Below are 21,872 nucleotides of genomic sequence, written 5' to 3'. Positions count from 1 at the left end.
ACCCCAGCTTAAAATTGTATTTTCATGAAACCCCATTGTCTATGGACTAAAATAACAGACTCTCCAGGACCAGACAGCTCTCATCCAGTTCAACCTTATTTTTCTCTACTTACTTGGTATACTTTAGTCAAATTGCATCAGTTGCTTTTTCTAAGACTCATTCTGCTTTGTCTTTCTGCCTGGAATACCTCTTCCCAGAATCTACAAGTGGGTCACTTTTTTTTTTTTTTTTTTTTTTATTCAAGGCTCACTTCTTTGGCTTCTGAGTCCAGGTTGGGTGCTGTTCCTAAGGACCCCACAACAGCTTGTATCTAGTAGTCTTTGAGCATCTGACATGGCTGACTTGTCTGTTTCATTGGTTTATCTCCTTGTCCATCTCTTCCAGTAGACTGCTTTTAGAGGCAAGGACTGAGCATTATTTTATCATTATTTATATCAGCTAATCAGATGCTGATCTGACACATACAGAACATTCCATACATGCATGATGAATGAAGCATGAATGATTTGAATGTACTCAATTGTAGAAAAGAATAATTGATTTGACTTATTTTTGTTACCCATAGGAGTATCTCCATTAGACCCTGTTTTTTCTGTTTCCCAAGACTCTATATTTTTAGGACATTTTTTCTGAGATTTGGTCTATCTCTTTAACTCTTCAGGAAAATGGATGTGTCACAAATTAAAAGAATTTAAATGATGTTTTCAGGTTAATAGCCATGGAACTACATAATGGCTTAAGAAAACAAATTAGGGCCGGACGCGGTGGCTCATGCCTGTAATCCCAGCACTTTGGGAGGCTGAGGCGGGCGGATCACGAGGTCAGGAGATCGAGACCATCCTGGCTAACACGGTGAAACCCCGTCTCTACTAAAAATGCAAAAAACTAGCCGGGCGAGGTGGCGGCGCCTGTAGTCCCAGCTACTTCGGAGGCTGAGGCAGGAGAATGGCGTGAACCCGGGAGGCGGAGCTTGCAGTGAGCCGAGATGGTGCCACTGCACTCCAGCCTGGGCGACTGAGCGAGAGACTCCGTCTCAAAAAAAAAAAAAAAAAGAAAAAAAAAGAAAACAAATTAGAATGTATGACTAAAGGTAGATAGACAAAATATTGCAGAAGAGATGTCAGAGATATTTTATTTATCAGTTTAAAATTCAGTTAAATGTTAAAATTGATATCTCAATCACTCACTTGGATCATATCAATTATGAATCTTTAGTTATCCTTTGCAAAAGTAAAAGTGGTAGAGTGGGTCCCTAAGCGCAAGATAAAATTTTAGCCTTGTGTTACTGGGGATCTGCATGAGCCTCAGATTCCGTAGCACATAAATCCAGACAAAATGACAGGTTGATTTCCACTCATCCTTCAGATCTTTGCTTAAATGCCACTTCTGATGACATCCTTTTCTGATCACAACCAGATGGTGCTGGTACTCCTGCATTTTTCCTATCACTTTCCTTTTTAAGACATAAATTATTTTACGTTTCTGCTTGAAACATTTCAAAAGCATCAGATGCACTTGCATGAAATCCAAATGTTTATCATGGTCCACAAAGCAAGCATGTTCGGCCACCTGCTTACCTCTCTAAGGTATCAGGCGGTCGGATCCTTCTCTCACCCAGTAGGAGGACCCATAGTGCGTTTCTTCCCATTATTTTCAAGTGTGCTACCCTCCTCCTGAAACATTCTTGCTGCATTCCTTCACCTGTCAAGTTTAGATTATCTTTAATGCCTCAGCTTCAGTGTTATCTCCCCAGGAGGAGTGTCCTAAGCACCATTATTCTCCATCATAGTATTTATTTCTTTTGTAGTGCTTATCACAACTTGTAACTATATAAGTTTGTTTGTTTTGCTCAAATATAAAAGCTTTTCAATGTAGTGATCTTCAAGTCTGTCTGTCTTCTTAACCAGTATATTATTGGGGCCTGTCATAGGCACATATAGAGACAATATTTTTAATCCATAAATATTATTTATTGTACTCTACAGTGAATTTTGCAACCTTATCCACATATTTTAATCCCTTCAAGAATAGGTCCAGTATCCTCTATAATTCATTATTCTACCATCAGTTAGAATAGAGTAGATAACAGATAAATTAACTACATTACAGGAGGTCATCAAAATCACAAGTGAGAGCATGGTAAAGTTTACATTTTATCTGTGTATGAGTTACACGACTCAAATTTTAGCGAGACCCAAAAATTTGGAACTGAATCATATGAATTTATTGTAGAAATTCCACAATGTAGGACCTATTATTGAATAAAAACAGATATTGCCTATGTGGGTCACACTACTTAAGCCCTTTACAATTAGACACTCACCTAATCTTCATAAAGTTACTATGAAGTGGTTTCAAAGAGGTAAAGACTATGATTTTCATTTTGGAGAGCAGGAAACTGAGGCAAGAAGTAAAAGATCTCACCTACCTCCATACATCCAGGAAATGGAATAACAGGGATTCAACGCAGATGAGGTCCTTAAATAGGCAGGAGCCATGGACTGAGGGACGGGACTTGAGACGTATTCCATGGGTTACAGTGAGTAAGAAGAATTGGTTGAGTGGAGCATGCGGTGATGGAGAGTTGAAGCAAAGAGGAAATGAAGAAGCTGGAGTCAAAGGTGACTTGGAGTTTCTGGTTTGGGTATTCTCTTACTTGAGAAAAGAACACAAGATAGGAAACAAATCAGAGGAACGTTAATGAGATTAAACTTACAGATTTTGAATGGTGTATGAATGAGAGCCATTGGACAGAACGTTGTTATCAGTAAAGGAAGTGGTCATAACAAATCATAACAATGATAATAATTACCGTTTTGAACATTTATTATATTCTGACGAGTACATATATTTGTATTATCAAAAATAGGAGTAGTCATTTTAAAATACGGTCTGGTTATCCAAAGAGATAAATGAGAGATTTAGATGTTAGAGACATCAGCTCTTGCCATACAAGAGGCAGTTGAACCCGGGGTTTCACTGGGCTTGCCTAGGAAGAATGTGGGGTGAAAAGCCAAGAAGCCAAGTATGGAACTTGAGGAATATTTACTGTAAGTACTTCTCAGAAGAGAGCGGCTACAAAAAAATATATATATAGTTTGAAATAAGAAAATAAAATTTTTTTTTCTTTTAAACTGGCTGCAAGCAGCTGCATTGTTTACTATTGGGTAAGTTCAAGAGAGCCGGCCCACACAACTTCCCATGAGGTTCTGTGTCAAATAGGACACACATGCCATGTAAAAAAAGGGTCACAAAGTGCTCATTGGATTTAGCAAAATGTCAGTCATTGGTAGCCTTGGTCCCTGGGAAATAGCAGGGAAAACTCAGATTGCTCTGGTTTGAGAGCAATCGGGATGTAAGAAAGTGGCAATGTGGAGTAGGCTACTTTTACATAAAATAAAAGTTAATAATATTGAGGGTATATGAAGATAAATGTTGGTTGGAAAATTTCAGGAAACCATGTCCACTTAATGTCCTCCCTGTTTGAGCTCTGATGGAATAGTGTGTCTGGAGGCAGTGGAGAGAGTTTCAAGTTGACCCTGAAAAGAGTGAGGATACCATGTTTCTTCATCATGGTTATTTGTGATCCATCTGAAGCCAACAACATTCAAACTCAGTTCAATATTAAAAGGAAAAGAAGCTGGAAGCAGAGGCTCATGACTGTAATCCCAGCAGTTTGGGAGGACGAGGCCAGAGGATCACTTGAAGCCAGAGTTTGAGACCAGCCTGAGCAACAAGCGAGACCTCTTTCTCTACAAAACATAAAACAATTAGCTAGGCATGGTGGCGTGCACCCAAAGTCCCGGCTGCCCAGGAAGCTGAGGCAGGAGGATTGCTTGAGCCCAGGAGTTTGAGGCTGCAGTGAGCCATGATCACTCCAGCCTGGGTGACAGAGTGAGAAAAATTAAAATAAATAAATAAATTTAATTTAAAAAATTAAAATGTCTCAAAAAATTAAAAATAAATTTAAAAAACAGAATTAAACAATTTTTGAAATAAACAAAAAAGAAAAAAAATTACTAAAGCATAATTAGTGCCCAGTAGAAAAAACTGACAGATTTTTAATAAACTTCATGTAAATCAACAGGATCGATACATGGTGAAGAATTACAAAATAGAAAGTTATTGGAAGGCTAAGTTATACTTGCATGTCAATGTGGATGATTGTTCAAAATAAATTATTGAAATAGTATACAGATTGTGCTGACAGAATTTTTATTTTGATTAGATTATTTTTCAGGTATACCTTATAGGTACACTAATCATTGAACTGATTATAGCTGTCCTATTATTCAATATGTCATTGGACAATAAATATGAGAATACCTCTAAGACCATATGCAATTAGATTATTCTGGTGTTTCAGTCTTTTGTTTAGATCAGTTGTCCAAAATAAAGTTATTGTGAACCATCAGTGTGAAACACATATGTAATTTCAAATTTTCATGTAACTCTATTAGAAAAAGTAAAAAGAAACTATTGAAATTAATGCTAAAAATATATTTCAAACACACTATACCAAACTATTATCATTTTAATATGTAATCCATGAAGATTATTAAGACAGTATTTTACTTTTTTAAAAAAAGAAACTTAAGTCTTGAATATCATATGTTTATTTTACACTTAGAGTGTATCTCAATGAAGAATAGCCACATTCCAAGTGCTCAATAGCCACATGTAGCTAGTGGCAACTATGGTAGACAATGAAAATTTAAAGGACTATTTTATGGCTAATTAGAAATGATGATTGTTCATAAGAGACCATATAGATTATGGTGTTTTTGGTAAAGACTTACTCATCCCTCAAGTCACATTTCAAATGTCATCTATTATGTTGGACTTTCTCTGAGGATCCTGGGCAGAAATAATCCCTTTCCCATACAAATTTTCCTAGCATATTTTATATTACTATATATTTAATTCATTCTATAATATTTAACTGTTTATTTTTTATTCAAAATGTTGGGCTTGTTGATGGCAAGTCCAACAGGTCTACATAGTTCTAGTCACATTTCCTTGCCTATAATTTATTAATCCATTTAACAAATATTTATTGAGCACATACTTACTATCATGTATTATTCTTTGTGCTTAAGGTAAATCTGTAGAAAGCAAAGTCACTGCCCTTCACATGGCTTACAGTCTTAGCAATTAGTACTCATTAAAAATATTATTGAATTAAATGGAATTTAGGCTTTAAACCTGTGGGAGTGGCCACTAAACAATGGATCAAACTTAAGAAAGTGATATTTAACAGATACAAATATAAATTTATGTGATTTGGTTTTTTTAAAAACTTTTTTTACAGAGTTTTAGGCTAGGTAAAAACCTAGTGGGATATAATTTACATGACTGAGTGATTTTAAAAGGATACCAGATTCAACATTTTAAATATGTTAAAAAAACAATACATTAGTGGAGTTACTTTCTCTTTAATATAAGTAGCCTTAGAAAGCCAAATGCAAAATAGAAAGTTATTGGAAGGCTAAGTTATACTTGCATGTCAATGTGGATGATTGTTTAAAATAAATTATTGAAACAGTATACAGATTGTGCTGGCAAATTTTTTATTTTGATTAGATAATTTTTCAAGTATACCGTATAGGTACACTAATCATTAAATTGATTATAGCTGTCCTGTTCTTCAATGTTGTCATTTATAAGTGGGAACTAAAGTATGGGTACACATGGATATAACACGGTGGAATAACAGACATTGGAAACTACAAAAGGTGGGAGAGTTGGCGGGGAGAAAGGGTTGAAAAACTACCGGTTGAGTACAATGTTCACTATTTGGGTAATGTACAGACTTCACCACTGCAAATAAATGCATGTAAAAAGTCTGCACTTCTACTCCCTAATTACATACAAATTAAAAATTTTAAATATATTTATTTTATATGTATATACATATATAGGCATATATATAAAGGGTATATATATTTATAACTATATATGTATGTGTATGTGTGTGTGGGTGTGTGTATATATATAGCCTTATTTAGCAATGGTATCATTTTGTGATGATCAGATCTCATCGGCAGAAGTCTGCTAGTTCTGGGTGCCAAAACTGAATATTGAGAATTCTGACATTTCCAGACACAGAACATCCAGAGTAGGGGACTCAGGATGATAATGAGGTTTTGAACTCAAGACAAGCTGAACACTACACGTGCCTGTGGAGCAAACTTGTTCAGCCTGAGGCCCGCGGGCCACATGTGGCCCAGGACGGCGTTGAATTTGGCCTAATACAAATTCGTACACTTTCTTAATATATTAGGAAATATTTTTGCAATTTTTTTAGGTCATCAGCTATCATTAGTTTTAGGGTATTTTATGTGTGGCCCAAGACAATTCTTCTTGCAGTGTGGGCAAGGGAAGCCAAAAGATTGGACATCCTTGCTGTACAGCAAATCTAGGTGACTTCTAAAGTGTCTGCCATCTTTAAGAGGATATGACAGTTCCTAATAGAATACATTCATTGGAAAGAAGGGATGCTTAATTGTAGAGACCAGTAAGTCCATGGTTATCATCAAGTGGGAAGATTGGTTAGGACCATAGGACTTGACGATAGTCCAGTAGAAATCATGCTCCACTTTACTGTGCAGATGGACATCTGCCAAAGATCACAGTACAGCTGAGAATGAAGGTGCCCACTGATTTGTAGTATGGTGTGTGTTTGTACATCAATATTTTTCTCCATATTCCTTTCCTTTTATTTATCTTGGTTTTGAGAGAATGATTCTATCCAATTGCTGGACAACTAAAACTAATTTAAAACTGACAAAAGGCTGGGCATGGTGGCTTACACCTTTAATCCTAACACTTTGGGAGGCCAAGGCAGGAGGATCGCTTGAGCTCAAGGAGCTCAAGACCAGCCTGGGCAAAATGGCAAAAGTCTTTCGAGCTCAAGGAGTTTGAGACCAGCCTGGGCAATATGGTGAAACCCTGTCTGTACAAAAAATATCCATGTGTGGTGGTGCACGCCTGTAGTCTCAGCTACTTGGAGGTGCTGAGGCAGGAATATTGCTTGAGCCCAGGAGATCGAGGATGCAGTGAGCCAAGATCCTTCCGCTGCACCTCAGCTTGGGTGACAAAGTGAGACTCTGTCTCCAAAAACTAAAAATAAAACAAAAATAAAATTAACAACACATTAGTTCAAAAGAGTATAAAGAATTACATCAAAATTTGTAATATAGTTCACAGTAGGGTGTTGTAATTTTATATAATTTTATTCTTGTAATTCTCTTTTCTGCATATTTCTCTGCACCTATGCATGTCTGTATCTTCTTACAATGAATTGCACTAAGATTCATACTATATTTATCTGTGAATATACAGTCTACAGTGTTGGAACTGCTTTCTTGTAGGAACCCTCTCTTGATATGCTTTTGCCAAGTGCAAGTAGCACTATTTCCTATCTGCTAGGATGCTCAGAAAATGCTGAATTGAATGTTGTAAGACTGAATTCCAAAACCAGAAATTTAGGCCTGCATCGTGCTTTTACTGCTGTAATAGCACTCTAACTTATTATCTTCCTCTCCTTGGTCCAGTAAGAATGTTTTTTATTTTTTATTTTTGAAACAATCTGATTATATCATGCAGTCCTTAAGATATGTTTGTTCTTGGGCCTGTAGGGTCTGACTCATCCCTACAGCTCCACCCTTACCTCACCTCTTTCTTTGCCCTCCAGCCACATTGGCCTCAAATATCTGCTCACTGTCGTCACCGTACCAGGCATGTTCCTCCATATCACATCTCCTTCCCGTCCCTACCCTCAGCCTCCAGTTATCAGCAGTTAAGTCTTTTTTGTCTGCATCTATTTCCCCTAGTATATTTCTTTTAAGATCACATTTCCCTCTTTTGGAACAATTATTACAATTCCACTTCTGCATTCATTTATTTTAATATTTGAATCAGTATCTATTGGTCCCAATGAATTGTAAGGTCCATGAGTAAATGTTACATGTCTGCTTCTATGTGCAACATTACACTACAATACCTAGTGCATATCATAAATGGTTAACATATTTTTGTTAAACAGATATGTAAATTCCTGAACAACCAGAACAATCTAAGTGTCAAATATGACTAGATTTCAGCTAGAACTAAATCTTTTCTTCTATTTCCACTCAAAAGTAGAGGTCATATGACAGAAAAGAGAAATGATAAAACCTCTTAAAATATATAATCTTATGCTTATTTAGGCAAAGTATTCTTCTTAATACAGTGATTAACACCATAGTCTATGAAGAACAGTTAATTCTTGTTCTATATAAACATTAAATTCTATTTTTTATATGCACTTACATAGTTAGAAATTAATACTTTCCGAGGTCATTCAAATGTTAAAATTATCTGACCTTCCAAAATACCATGTTTTTCTTTGCCTTGGACAAAGTTGGGAAATAAAGCGAACTGCATAAGACATTAATATCCTTGATGTGTATTGTACCTTAGGGCTGATATACCCACAGGTACTTTAGAGTTTTACTTTGAAGATTTGAGAATCAAAAGTCAAGTTTATCAGTAGCATGAAATACATTTACAATCAAATATAAGAAATAATTGATATATACTATATATAGGTATATATTTATGACAACATTTATTATAATTAAAGAATTGATAATTTTGAAATGTTTTTGTCTACTTAGACATTGATTTAAATTAAAAGAGCATCTAATTATTATGTAATTCTTACCCTCTTTATACCCTTACTGACTCTCATACTCATTCGTTTCTTACATCCTTTTGTTCTCAATTGGACCTTTCTCCTCCTTAATTTTGCTGTTCAATATGTGTAACAGATGTCTTATTTCTACCTGCCTCCATCTGTGCATCCCATCACTATTTTCTCTCAATATCCCTCTTCATTCCTTGCTTTCCTTTAATTGATTTCTCACTAACAAGTTCTACTGGGTTCTACTTTCTTTCTACTGCAGTTACTTTCATTTTGGGGGAACTATGTAAAAAATTTCAGAAACTAAAGTTGTATATAAATATAACATAATTATTTTTTCATCCATGTATTTTTAAAATCGTTCTTTCTTGAGCAAGCAATTACTTTTTGAGGTTTCATACTTGTCACCCTTAGCCTTTGTTTTTTAATCACCTTCTATGAAAGTACTACACATACAGTGTTAGAAACAGCATGAGGGTTTTGAAGACAGACTGAGATGGAGTATGCCTCACCCCTCACTACTGCATTTAATTACATTTAGACAGTTATTTTATGTGTCTAAGACAACCATCAAATGGGAAAACACCTACCCCAGAGAATTGTTGTGAGTGTTAAATAATATATCCTGTGTGCAGACCTTCATTTCTCATGACACTGCCTTTCCTATTTCCCATTTATCTTTGGTACATATGCCTAGCCATATATGGTACACTTTCTATGTTGCTTGTTACCTTAGAAACAAACTGCTCTGTTGCACACTGACAAGTAACTGGGATTCTGCTAACTCTACTTATGTTATTTCCAATGTTCTTTATCTCTTCAGTCCACACTGTGAAGATTGATGTGGACTATTATTATCATATATTGCTAATTTCAGTTAGTTCGAAAGTTACTTATCCCAACATCACACAGCTAATGTGTAGGAAGGTTGGACAAGGCCTTTCTGACACCAAAGCTGCAGCTCCTGTTGTAGCATTCTGGTGTGTACCTTGACAACCACAAGGCATCAGAGTGGTGAAAGTGCTAATTCCAAGTAGACAAGAAAGGACAATCCGCTTAACAGGGAAGGAAGGTGAATACCAGACTACTTATGGGAACCGAAAGATATACAAGCAGTAACTTTTGAACTTAGGTTGGTGCAAAAGTAAGTGCGATTTTTGCTATTAATTGCAAAAACCAGTTACTTTTGCATCAACCTAATACCTATATGCCCTCTTGGTGAAGCTGGTTTAAAATATCTAAATGAAGTAAACAGGAGCAAAAAGAGAGCAGGCATATCTGTGCCAATGCAGCATGAGAAGGTGGCCAGAAAAGCTCAGAAATGTATCCGTTTCTGAACTGTAGGTCATCCTTAAAGTGTAAAGCTTATGAGAAGAGCAGTACAGTAGGATCCAGTGGGAAAGATAAGGAAAAAGTGCCACACACAAAAAAAATTGTTTTCACAACTATTTCCACAGATCACCAGTACAGTATGTTCATCAGTCACATTCCTGTTGATGATGTTAACACAGATAGCTGACAGACATTTAAGAAAGCATATATTTTTATTGAAGATGAATTCATTTTATTTAACATTAGATAAGTGCTCAGTCTTTTGGTTTTTGAAAGTACACTGAGGTGGGGGACGGAGTGTACCTCACCCCTAGTTACTGCAGTTAAGTACACTGCAGTTAAACACATTGATACCCTTTTTGGTTTTATATTTTTATTTTCCAAAGTGTTCCTAATGCCAGAGTAAAAAGTTTACAAGATACTTTAAAAATATTTCATGCCCGCTTTTAAAAATATGATGACAATAACGTACCCAAAACGATAATCCATATAATATACGTTTTGGGCTGTTCCGACTTTCCAGAAAAAAATCTTAAGCTGATGCAATATAAATTGTTAAAAGGTATTTTGTAGACGAATAAAGGTACTTCATTGCTTTACATATTTTTAAATTCCAAAATTCAAGAATACCCTTTTTATTTCATTGTAGTTTAGTTGAAGTAGCAGTGAAATTAAATGTATTCCCAAATCAAGGAGCATGCAGTCAGTCGGAGGCCAGAGCACTTACCTTATTTGTGTATGCTAGTGAAAAATGCACAGAATACGTTGTTTGTTTAAGTCCCCCATATAGCCAGTGTAGTTGTTCTTACTTGTTTTACAGTGCAACCTCCTGCTTTAAGATTTAATTATTAGTTTTGATATAGGAAGATAAATTCCTAATGTTCCTAACATTAAAGGGGTGATTCATTTCTTAAATTTAGCTTGGACAGTTGCTGAAAATCTCACAGCTTGTATTCTGTCTGTAGGTATAATGGATAAAGACCAAGTTCAGTATGTTATACATGAAAGTGGGACTCAATTTATTATAGAGAAGCTTTTAATCTTTGTAAATGGCCTGACATGCTGGATTTTATTTAACAGTTGACTTTCATAGAGAAGGAGTAGGCATTTCTTCAAAGAACCTGACTGAATGCTATAATCCATTTCTTTCTGAAATTGCAGTTGTTAAATTAGACACAAAACATTTATGAATTTCAATTTGCCTTTCCAGCAATTAAGGAGTTCAAAAAAATCCCTTTGTGTTTCCTGGCTTTGAAATGATTATGTTTATTATGAACTGGCCCTTCAATTTCTTCTATCAAATACATTGGAGGTTACGTTAAAGAGGAAGACATCAGTTCTGAACAGGTGTGAAAAAGGGTTCCTTGATGTATGAAAGTGTTCTATTTTAAAGCCATTTTAGCAATTTTAGCACATCTACCGCTGTGAATCCTCATGGAAATAGGTGGCCAATTCATTTCTCTTTAAAGGGAAGAAAACCTATAACTCAGTCTCCTGGGCCTAATTTTACCATGACGTGGGGCAATGGGTGAGTTTACTGAAACTTTCTCTTCCTGTCTCATTGTTTCAGTGTTGATCCTCCTTATCGTCACCATGAGAAGACGGAAAAAAGAGCCCCTTATTTTTGACGAAGAAAGAGACATCAGAGAAAATATTGTGAGATACGATGACGAGGGCGGGGGAGAAGAGGACACGGAAGCCTTTGACATGGCTGCACTGAGAAACCTCAACGTCATCCGAGACACCAAGACCCGGAGGGATGTGACTCCAGAAATTCAGTTCCTGAGTCGACCAGCTTTTAAAAGCATCCCAGATAATGTCATCTTTAGGGAATTTATTTGGGAAAGATTAAAAGAAGCCGATGTTGATCCTGGTGCTCCTCCTTATGACTCCCTGCAGACATATGCTTTCGAAGGAAATGGCTCAGTTGCTGAGTCACTCAGCTCTTTAGATTCCATCAGCTCAAACTCTGATCAGAACTATGACTACCTAAGTGACTGGGGACCTCGCTTTAAACGACTCGCGGACATGTATGGGACTGGCCAAGAGAGTTTGTACTCATAGCCTTGGAACCTTAATTTGAAATGTACTGAAGAAAAAGTAACAGCAAAAAATAAAATGAAATGAAATAAAATAAACCACTACGTACAGAAAACAAGAACTCCACTTGCTGGAGAGAGATGGTTGTAAATATTTCTCCATTTTTAATTGTTTAGGTTTCTGCCTTGGTGAGGCATATCTTCATTAGACTTATCTAAGGGACTGCACTGACCACAGACTCTGAGCGTTTGAAGGTTTTTTGATAAAAAGAAATGCTCAGTGGTTTGTGAATAGATAGCAACTCTCATCTACCTGCAAAGGCACCAAACCTCTATGAGAAAGTAGTGCCCTGTGTTGTCAGTGAGTCAAAGATGCCCTGTACATACCTTCATGGTACTGTCATTGAGAGGAAGAGAACATGATGAGCTATTGAAAAACCCTGGAACTTCTTGCATATCAAAACTTGGGACAAATTTAATTTACAGAGATGCTTAGAGCTTACTATATTATTGAATCCAACAGAATTATGTTGCTCTTGACTAACAGAAATATTTTATTTAGCAATATATAAATTCTCAGAAATTCCTTCCTAACTGAAAACCCTGCCACAAAAGCCAGTAAAATTTAGTTTAAGGCAATATAAACCATTGTTTATCCAATAAATTATGAAGTGTTCCAAATAAGAAAAAGGTAAATAATTTTTAAAGTTTGTGATAGTTTTGAGATGCTTGTGTAGGTATGATAAAAAAAAAAAAGTTGCTGTCTATTCATTGATTTTTATTCTCTCTTCTGATTCATACAGGAGAATATCTTTTCTTTTTTATTTGACACATGGTGTTGTATTTATTTTGGAGCTCCAATCTCCACTAAATTCAGGTCCATCATACTGCCTCATAGTATTAAACTCATCAGAACATGCTGATTTTTCTCCAGCCCGAGCTACATGAAGGAAATGAAGCATGGAAATGGAGAAATAATAGTAAAGCAATTGAGCCCTGTTGCAGTTCACATCTCAAGGAGGAGCACAGCTACAAGGACATATAAATTGTTCTTCTGAGCCATTAGAATGTCAAAACATTGGAATAAAATATTTGTATTTTAGAAAGACTTCAGAGCGAATTGAGATTTTCTTTGATGCAAGAATTATTTTTCAAGGTCATGAGTTCTACATGCTCCAAAGACTTTCAAGAACCCAACCTTTCTTGTTGCAAACATATTGAGTAAAATACTGATTTCTTAAAAATCTTAAACAATATAATGTTATAAAGATTAAAATCCATCTTTAAATTCTGATGCAAATATGTCCCTCAAGAATTAACCAAGCAATGTATGATTTCTATGTGGTTTAGATTTGTCAAAGGAAGGAAGGCAATTGCAAGTCATCATATTGTTTAAGTCTGAGATGAGCTTCTTAGAGTATGACTTTCATGACCAAAATGATATTTCTACCTATTATTTTTCCTAGGTTAATACTAGCCTAATGTGCATATATATTCAAGTAACAATGGATTTATTATTTTCCTTCCGTTCTCTTTTGAAAATAATTCATTGTTGGGTTCCTAATACATTTACAGATAGTAAACACTGTATAGAGAATCATGTTCTAAAAGTGCTTTTTGAAAGGCAGACAGTGAAATTAGAATATTAATATGTTGATTACACAAAGAACTACGTCGGATTCTGTAAACTTGCAGCCCAACTTTAGAAATGAAGTATGTAAAAGTGACCTTCAGCTTCATAAAAATAGATAATCCAATAAATTTGATTACCTGCAAACAGTTCTTTAATTTGAATAAAGTTTTGTAAACATTGTTTTATAACTATATAGATATGCTTCTTGCTGTATTAATATGCATATATATTTTAAAAAATTATAACAGAGTGAAATATACTGTTCATAACTTTTAATCACACATGCAAGTTTTTCAAATTAAGAAAAAAAAAAACAGTGTATTTGACCAGTTTAATAAAATCAGAATGTGGTGCAGGAATTACATAGATGTTAAATCAGCAAGGTGCTGAGAATACAGTTTGTAATAATCCCGTTGTTGTCTGCAAGAAGATGAAATAGTTTAGTACATTTGGATTATGTTGTCAAAACTGCTGATTGTTGCACATATCACTAAACGGAGGTGTGGATGTATTTTAGAAAAGGAACACATATCATTCACCCTTCTTTTTCTGCTTTTAAAATGTGTGTTTTTTCTCATTAATTTTTTCAAATGTTTACCAGTGATAGATTGGAAAAAGAAAGGTTCACATTTAAATAATAATTTAAAATTATTGCATATACCCAATTGCTATTTATGTGCAGATGATTATATCAATGCAGTATTAAATTTGATTCAGTGGTTTTTTTTAATTTAAAAAAATTTCTTAAGATGGCTGGAAGAATGTTCCTAAAATAGGTAGTGTTTACATGAAGTCGTCTAAGCTTAATTGTAAGAGTAGTAATGTTCTGCCGTTGCTTATTTTAGTTTTCTTTTTTATTCTGAAAACTAATGCTATATATGATGACTGACAATACTTGAGATATATGCTTTGTTTTAAAAACAGAGATTGAAGAGTTGATTGATAAAATTAATATTAAATCTATTTGGAAAATTCTCCAAAAATCATTTAAATAAATATATATTATCAAGTTGCTTAAATTCAGTATTATACTGAAACCAACTAGAATGAGCTCACAAGAACTAATTATGCATATCTCTTCCCAACTCCAGGTACAGTGATATCATTTTGGTATGTTGATGTCAGCCTTGGTGGGATTATTTCGACCACAACAGTAATTAGCAAACACTACCCTTTTCTCTGGAGAACAAGTTGTTAAACATTTACCAGCACTCTACTGCTTAAACTATTTTATAAAAGGACATGTGATAATTGTAAATATGTTATGAATTTATATGATTTAAAATAATGACATGAAAGGAATTTATGCTATATTTTACTACTAAATATCAATGCATATGGTAGTGATTTCCTGACGTGAAATCCTTGGAGCTACTTATAGACAGGGACAGGATTCACTTCTTTATGGAAAACAATGGCTAAATTTTAAGTAGAGATAATAGTTCAGGAAGTCAATATATTTAAATATTTTCCGCTTGTCCATATAGGAGCATCAATAGAAACTCAGGGTGTGCCAAATTATGCCCATTTTGAACAGTTTAATTTATTGAAAAATCAGATGCATTTTACTTGTTACTGTCTATGTCAAGGAAATACACCCAAGCCCTTAATCTGAAATGTCACCATTGCATTGTTTAAAATCAGCATAAAAATATAAAAATCAAATCTTAAGAAAATGGATTTCTGGAGATCAAACCTAAATTATCAATCTCAATTCACAAATTAGTCTCTCAAAGAAATATTCCTAGATCAGTCAACTAAAGGAACAAAATCAAGAAAAAATTAGGTAGTAATTTACAGGCAATAAGTAGATTTTTCTACAAGCAATCACCAGATCGGGGATCTGGTAAATATCTTGATTTGCCAGGAAGTTTCGCTTATGACTACAATTGAGATTAGTTGTCTACAAGATACATGCAGGAGGTAGTAGTGGTTAAGTGATGGTAGCTGCCTTTTCACTCTGCGCTCTGAGGATGTTTTAAATTATTTTATCTTGATGCACAATTACATTTACTACATTGGAAGATAAACAGACATAGGCAATTATTTTCATGTCAACGGCATAGTTACACAATGTAGGAATGATATTTGTGATATGACCCACATGCCCAAGAAATGCAAATGCAAATAGTGTTAGCATTTATATTGAAATATAAAATCTACAGGAGCTTAAAATAAACTAAGCTAAACACACTGCAAGAAGCTAAATGATTTAGTTTAAACATGTTAAAGTTTTAAAGCACTAGCTGTAAATATTAATCTTCAGATTTTCAATTTAACATATATTCGCTTACAAACTGTTCTAATAATAATCCTAATTATTTTCCAAGTCACCATTTAAAGTTTTATTTACAGTTGACCTAATCAAATTAAAGTTGATGAAAGCTTCAACTTATTTTTTAACTCTTTCTGGTCAACGATGCCTGGAGGCAGGTGAAATATATATGACAACTAATAGATAAACCAATTTATTTTATGTTAGTGTATGTTTATTTTTTAATTATGAATAATGTATATTGTGTGTATATATGATGGTGTATGAAAGTTGGCAATGAAAGCTAATACAATCATGTTAGTTGGCTGGATATAATAAAGAACAAGAAAGGAATAATAGCATTTGCATTTTAAATATAATTGAAATGATTTCAGAAGAGTGGGATAAGACCTTAAGAAACATGGGAGATGTTTAAGGCTGTGATTTGGTGGATACTGTAACGTATGATTCTGTGGGTAAAACTTTTCAAGCAAATCAAGGCAGGCAGTGTGTGTTGCATTCTGACACTTTTTCATTATTATGCTAACTTCTACTGGCTCAGAATTTAACTGAAAAGGATGTGTCCGTGTGTGTGTGTTTTTATGTGTGTGATTGGGAACCTTGAGAGATGTATCTGAAGCAATGTAAAAATAAGAGTCTCATACTGCCTGGTAAATGCTGGCATATTGTTGTCACTTGCCAAGTGACTGTTAGGCAATAAGACTAGAAAATATGGTACTGAATGAAAGGAGAAATATCTTATTTGCTGTAACCATTTAATTTATATTAGGATAAGGATTTCAGTAGCTAAGGAAAGAACATTTAGCTGAATTATTTGAGAAATTGTCACATATTATTGTGTAGATTTAATCTCATTGTTAACACAGAATATAGAGTGTGAATTATTTGTTATGAAATGTTACTGGGCATTGGTGTCAGTGTGGTATACCAGAAATTACCTCTGGTCTGTGGTTATAAAATCTAGGTCAGAAGCTCAGTTTTGCCACATTTTTGCTGTGCCCTCGATGCCATTCTCATTATCTGAACTTTTATAGCTTCATGATTAAAATTGAGTTAACTACTATCCTGTTTCAGAGGCTTGTGAATGATTAAGTGAAAGACTGTGTAAACTGTAAAACACTATAAAAATATAGAGCTTTATTATGGGAAATAATGGGAATTATGTAAAAAGGTCGATTATTGTTATATGGTAAACAGAGAATTTCTGTTTGGAGATATATACATTAAGGAAAAATACATGCAATTTGGTATCCTAAATTGGGAAATAATATTCAAATAGAAAATTGTCATAATTAATTGAAGCCACTCAAATACAGTTATAAGATCTTAAAAGAGTGAAGTTTAACCCAACCTAATTCAACTATTTATATGAATTGATATCCATATGTGAATGGGATTATAAATAAAGAACAAATCTTTCCTACTTATGATGATGACAGAGTAGAAGACAAAGGCCTGCCTTTAGATAATCCCAACCTCATTGCTGAACACAAAACACCAGAATAGAGAAAATAAAAAGACAATAATGAGTATAAGTTAAGTGGTCTTCCAGGCATCCAGAGTAGATAAAGAAAATGAAGTTCTAGAGAATACAATACTTTTTAAAGTCACAGTGACATATGTGTAATTAATAATTTATACACTTGAAAAAATTAAAATGCAATGATACTGGCTTAACATGAAAACCATTCTGAATGCAATGTACTCTTGATGACTCAAACTCACTTCTTATATCTTACAATAGTTCATCTTAATCTCATGAATGAAGAAGCTCTAGGAAACTAAAAAATAATATACAATAGATACTACTTTTTGTCAGTGATGCCAAGATGAATGTTAATAAGCTCTCTTCTCAACTTTAGCTCTTAGTTATCTGGTTATTTTATGCTCATGTGAACAGACACTAGAAACAAATATATTAATAACTATGTAACTAATGAGAATGTTGAGAAGTACAGCATACTTTCATTCAAAAACTTAAACTTGCATTTTCATTTTATTAATGAATATAATTATGGTAATAGTTTATATTTTTATAAGCTGGAAAAAAATTATATGATTCAGTACCCTACAGCTTCGTGTTCTATTTTTGTGAGTATAAACACTATGTTTTTGTATTTCAAGATCTGGAATATGTTGTATATTGTATATGACCAATACTTTACAAACAATCAAGTTTTAAAACATTAGATAACTATATACCAATTTCATTTTACATGCAGTAATTTTACATGTCCAAAAATAAAAGGAAAAGGAAAAACAACTCACTACACAACTTATATATAATATATATTATGTATTTGTCTTTGAATTATGTGTGCATATGTGTGTGTGTGTATACATATAGACAGAGAGAGAGCATGCACACACATACATACACATATGCAGGAACACACACAATTTGAGGCTAAGTGTTGAAGTAAAGTAAATGACTTTTAAATTAGATCCAACCTCTACAATTAAATTATATGAGCATACTGAGAAAAAAATGCACATTTGTAAAGGTTCTCTTTAGTAGAGATTTCAGAATTTTTTTTCAGAAATTTAGAGGAATGAACAATTCACATTAGTAAAACACACAGTATTACTTTCAATGAAACTATAACTGTTATGTTTATGAAATTCCATTACAATTACATTAAAAAGAATTAAAACCACTTTTGAAATGTTTTTGCTTATGTAAGAGTCACTTGTATAATAAAACAGTCTTAAAAATGTTAATTCAATTGACTGCAGAATTGATCCTGAAAATCCAGTTCACTTAACGTTGGAAATGAGCCATGAAGCATAAAACTTGAGGTCAGAATGTATGTCAGAACGGAATAGATTATTTTCATTCAGCTCAAGTGCTATCTTTCTGGCAAATAGGCTTCTACAATATTCAGTATTGGAGATGTTTAAAACAAATATAAGAAATAGGGTACTGTTTCAGAACTAACAAGTGAAGAGATACAAAGTGTACTCTGAACTGAAATAAATGTAGGAAGACAAGCCGTGAGAATGTGAGAGTTCAGTGTATTGTTGTATTTTCTTGTGTGTTTTGCTATATTTTAAAAAAATAAGAAAAAATTGTCGCAGAGTAAGATACATGGAAGAAAATAATTTCCTCAATTCTTGGTACCTCACTACAATGAAGACTTCTATTGTCATCATTCTCAGCTCTGATGGTGGTGCCAACCTGGTTTCCAACATATACCTCCTGACAACTCGGAACAGAAAATGAGTATCATTGTAATTAAAGTTTAACATTTTCTTTTAAGTGACTGATTTTTTAATATAAAATTATCATAATAAAGTTTTTCTATAGATACGTAATTTTAAGTTCCATAACATTCTAACATATACATGATTTCAATTTTCGTATAAGTCTGTGAATCACTCAAGTTAGGCATTGTTAGGTTTTTTAAGGAAAAACTTTGATGACCAGAATAATTGTAACTTATGGAAAAAAAAAACACATAAAGTAAATGGTAGAAATGAAAGAAGAAGAAGAAGAAAAAAAAAAAAAAAAAAAACTTTGGGACATTTTGCCCTTTATCTTTTCTATTATCTTAGACTGTCAATAAATAATGGTTTGGTTTAGGAGGATAAGAAGATAGCTGAAACTCTAATAATTTGACTTTCCAATCTTAATTAGGCTTCAGTTCCCTCACTAGGATTGTGAAACTTCCTTGCGATTCTTTTTTTTAAAAAATAATTTAATCAGGATGTGACATTAAATTATGTTTCCATGTAATGAGAAAATGGAAATATTTATAATGTCATGATGATGGCACTTCACCAGTATGTCTCAATCTATTCTCAATTGTGGGAAGTCAGGGACCCCGAATGGAGGGACTGGCTGAAGCTGCGGCAGAAGAACATAAATTGTGATGATTTCATGGACATTTGTTAGTTCCCCAAATTAATACTTTTATAATTTATTATGCCTGTCTTTACTGCAATCTCTGAACTTAAATTGTGAAGATTTCATGGACATTTATCACTTCCCCAATCAATACTCTTATAATTTCCTATGCTTGTCTTTACTTTAATCTCTTAATCCCGTCATCTTTGTGAGATGAGGATGTATGTCGCCTCAGGGTCCTGTGATGATTAACTGCACAAATGGTTTGTAAAACATGTGTGCTTGAACAATATGAAATCTGGGCACCCTGAAAAAGAACAGGATAACAGCGATGTTCAGGGAACAAGGGAGATAACCATAAGTTCTGACTACCTGCGGGGCTGGGCAGAACAGAGTCATGTTTTCTTTATTGCAGAAAAAGAGTAGGAGAAATATCGCTGAGTTCTTTTCCTAGTAAAATAGAAACCTGCTGGTTTTGCAGCTCAGTGGGCATGATGGAACCTGCCAACATGTGATGTCACCCCCAGAGACCCAGCTGTAAAATTTCTCTCTTTTGTACTCTTTCTCTTTATTTCTCAGACCAGCCGACACTTAGGGAAAATAGAAAAGAACCTATGTTGAAATATTGAGGGCTGGTTCCCCTGATACTCTGTTATGTCTTTGAGGTGGGACATTGTTTTAAGAATGGATGATAGCACAAAAACATGGCAGACCAGATTTTCTGAGGGTTACCCACTTTGCAGATTCATAAACTTGTTATTGAATAGTTGGCTCACAGGGTAGAAGAAAAACCCCAACAAGCCCTCCACCTTTTCCAAAAAGAAAAAAGAAAAAGAAAAAGCTAAATTTTATGAAGCTAAACTGTCAACCGACAGATCTACTGAAGTTGCCATGGGAGCAGCTCCAACCCAGCGCTGGGCTCGTGGAAGGCAGCAAGGTACCTGCATCAAGCCAAGATCCATAAAGGTGCTAGTGTCATTTGAGGACAGTTTCACCCCTACCTCCCATAGATTCTTTTAGACCAAATATGAATTAGTAGTCAAAAATGACCAAACAGATGATAACACACCATGAGGGAGATGGTTCATAGAAATCTCCAAGAACTTCATATATGGTAACTATTAGAAATATGACAAGAAAAAACTTTGTGTAAAATATAGAATAAAACACAAGCAATAATGAAAAGATGATCTATGATGGTGTATACTTGCAAAATAACCAAACAGTGTATTTAAGATTTAAATATATCTTTGAAGCTAGAAGTACTATGAAGAGTGTATGTACTATATTAGACACTGTGTAAGAAGGAACTTGTGACGCAAAAAAATAGAATGCAAGAAATTAATCTGCCACATAGAGAAAAAAAGATAATCTGAAAGAACATAAGAGACAAGGATAAAATACAGTTTAACGTGCTTATAACCAGTGTGTTCTTTGTTAATCAGAATTCTAGAATGTTCCATTGCCTTGTGTGATACCTCCACTGCCCCCACTTTTTTTTCTTTTTCTTTTTTTTTTTTTTTTTTTAGACAAGGTCTCATTATGTTTCCCAGACTGGCTTTTAACTCCTGGTCTCAAGTCATCCTCCTGCCTCTGCCTCCCTAAATGCTGGAATTACAGGTGTGAGTCACCATGCCAGGTGTCTCCCATTTTTTTCATGGTAGCTTAACTTCACCTGAAGCCTCCTATGCCACTATCTTTATAGGAAGCTTTACCGATTTTGTACGACTTGGTTTAATTTATTCAGCTTAATGGTCCATTTAACCAATATTGTTATAAATTTATGAAGCTTCAATTCTAGCAAAAATAAATTATGTACATTCATCAAAATGTGTGGCACACCTATGAAAAGTGATCAGGATGCCCAAGCAATTTTAATTAAAATCAGATAACTAAATATGGGCTCTGTGTTTTCATTTATCTTTTCTCTCTGTGGTGTTTTGGATTACTTTCTCTGGGGTTAGTAAAGATCAAAATAAAGCCCTATTTTTTCCTCTAATAAAAGGGGATTTATTTGGGTTGTAGAGAAAAGATACAATATAATCATGGTTCAAGTGGC

General features: G+C 34.2%; 1 protein-coding gene across 3 annotated transcripts in view; it reads left to right on the top strand.

The window, feature by feature from the left end:
• The window catches only part of LOC105476970 (cadherin 7), a 138,963-nt gene extending 117,624 nt beyond the window's left edge, over nt 1-21,339 (top strand). For 2 of the 3 annotated variants that reach the window (XM_071085216.1, XM_011733265.3), the window contains one exon: nt 11,590-21,339. In XM_071085216.1, the coding sequence (XP_070941317.1) occupies nt 11,590-12,083 (494 nt within the window). In that variant the 3' untranslated portion in view covers nt 12,084-21,339. The remainder of the gene's footprint in view (nt 1-11,589) is intronic. The other variant, XR_011616821.1, reaches the window with a different exon arrangement.
• The last annotated feature ends 533 nt before the right edge of the window (nt 21,340-21,872 follow it).

This window comes from Macaca nemestrina, chromosome 19, assembly GCF_043159975.1.
Source record: "Macaca nemestrina isolate mMacNem1 chromosome 19, mMacNem.hap1, whole genome shotgun sequence".
NCBI classification, from domain to species: domain Eukaryota; kingdom Metazoa; phylum Chordata; class Mammalia; order Primates; family Cercopithecidae; genus Macaca; species Macaca nemestrina.
This window is presented reverse-complemented; position numbering and strand designations above follow the sequence as displayed.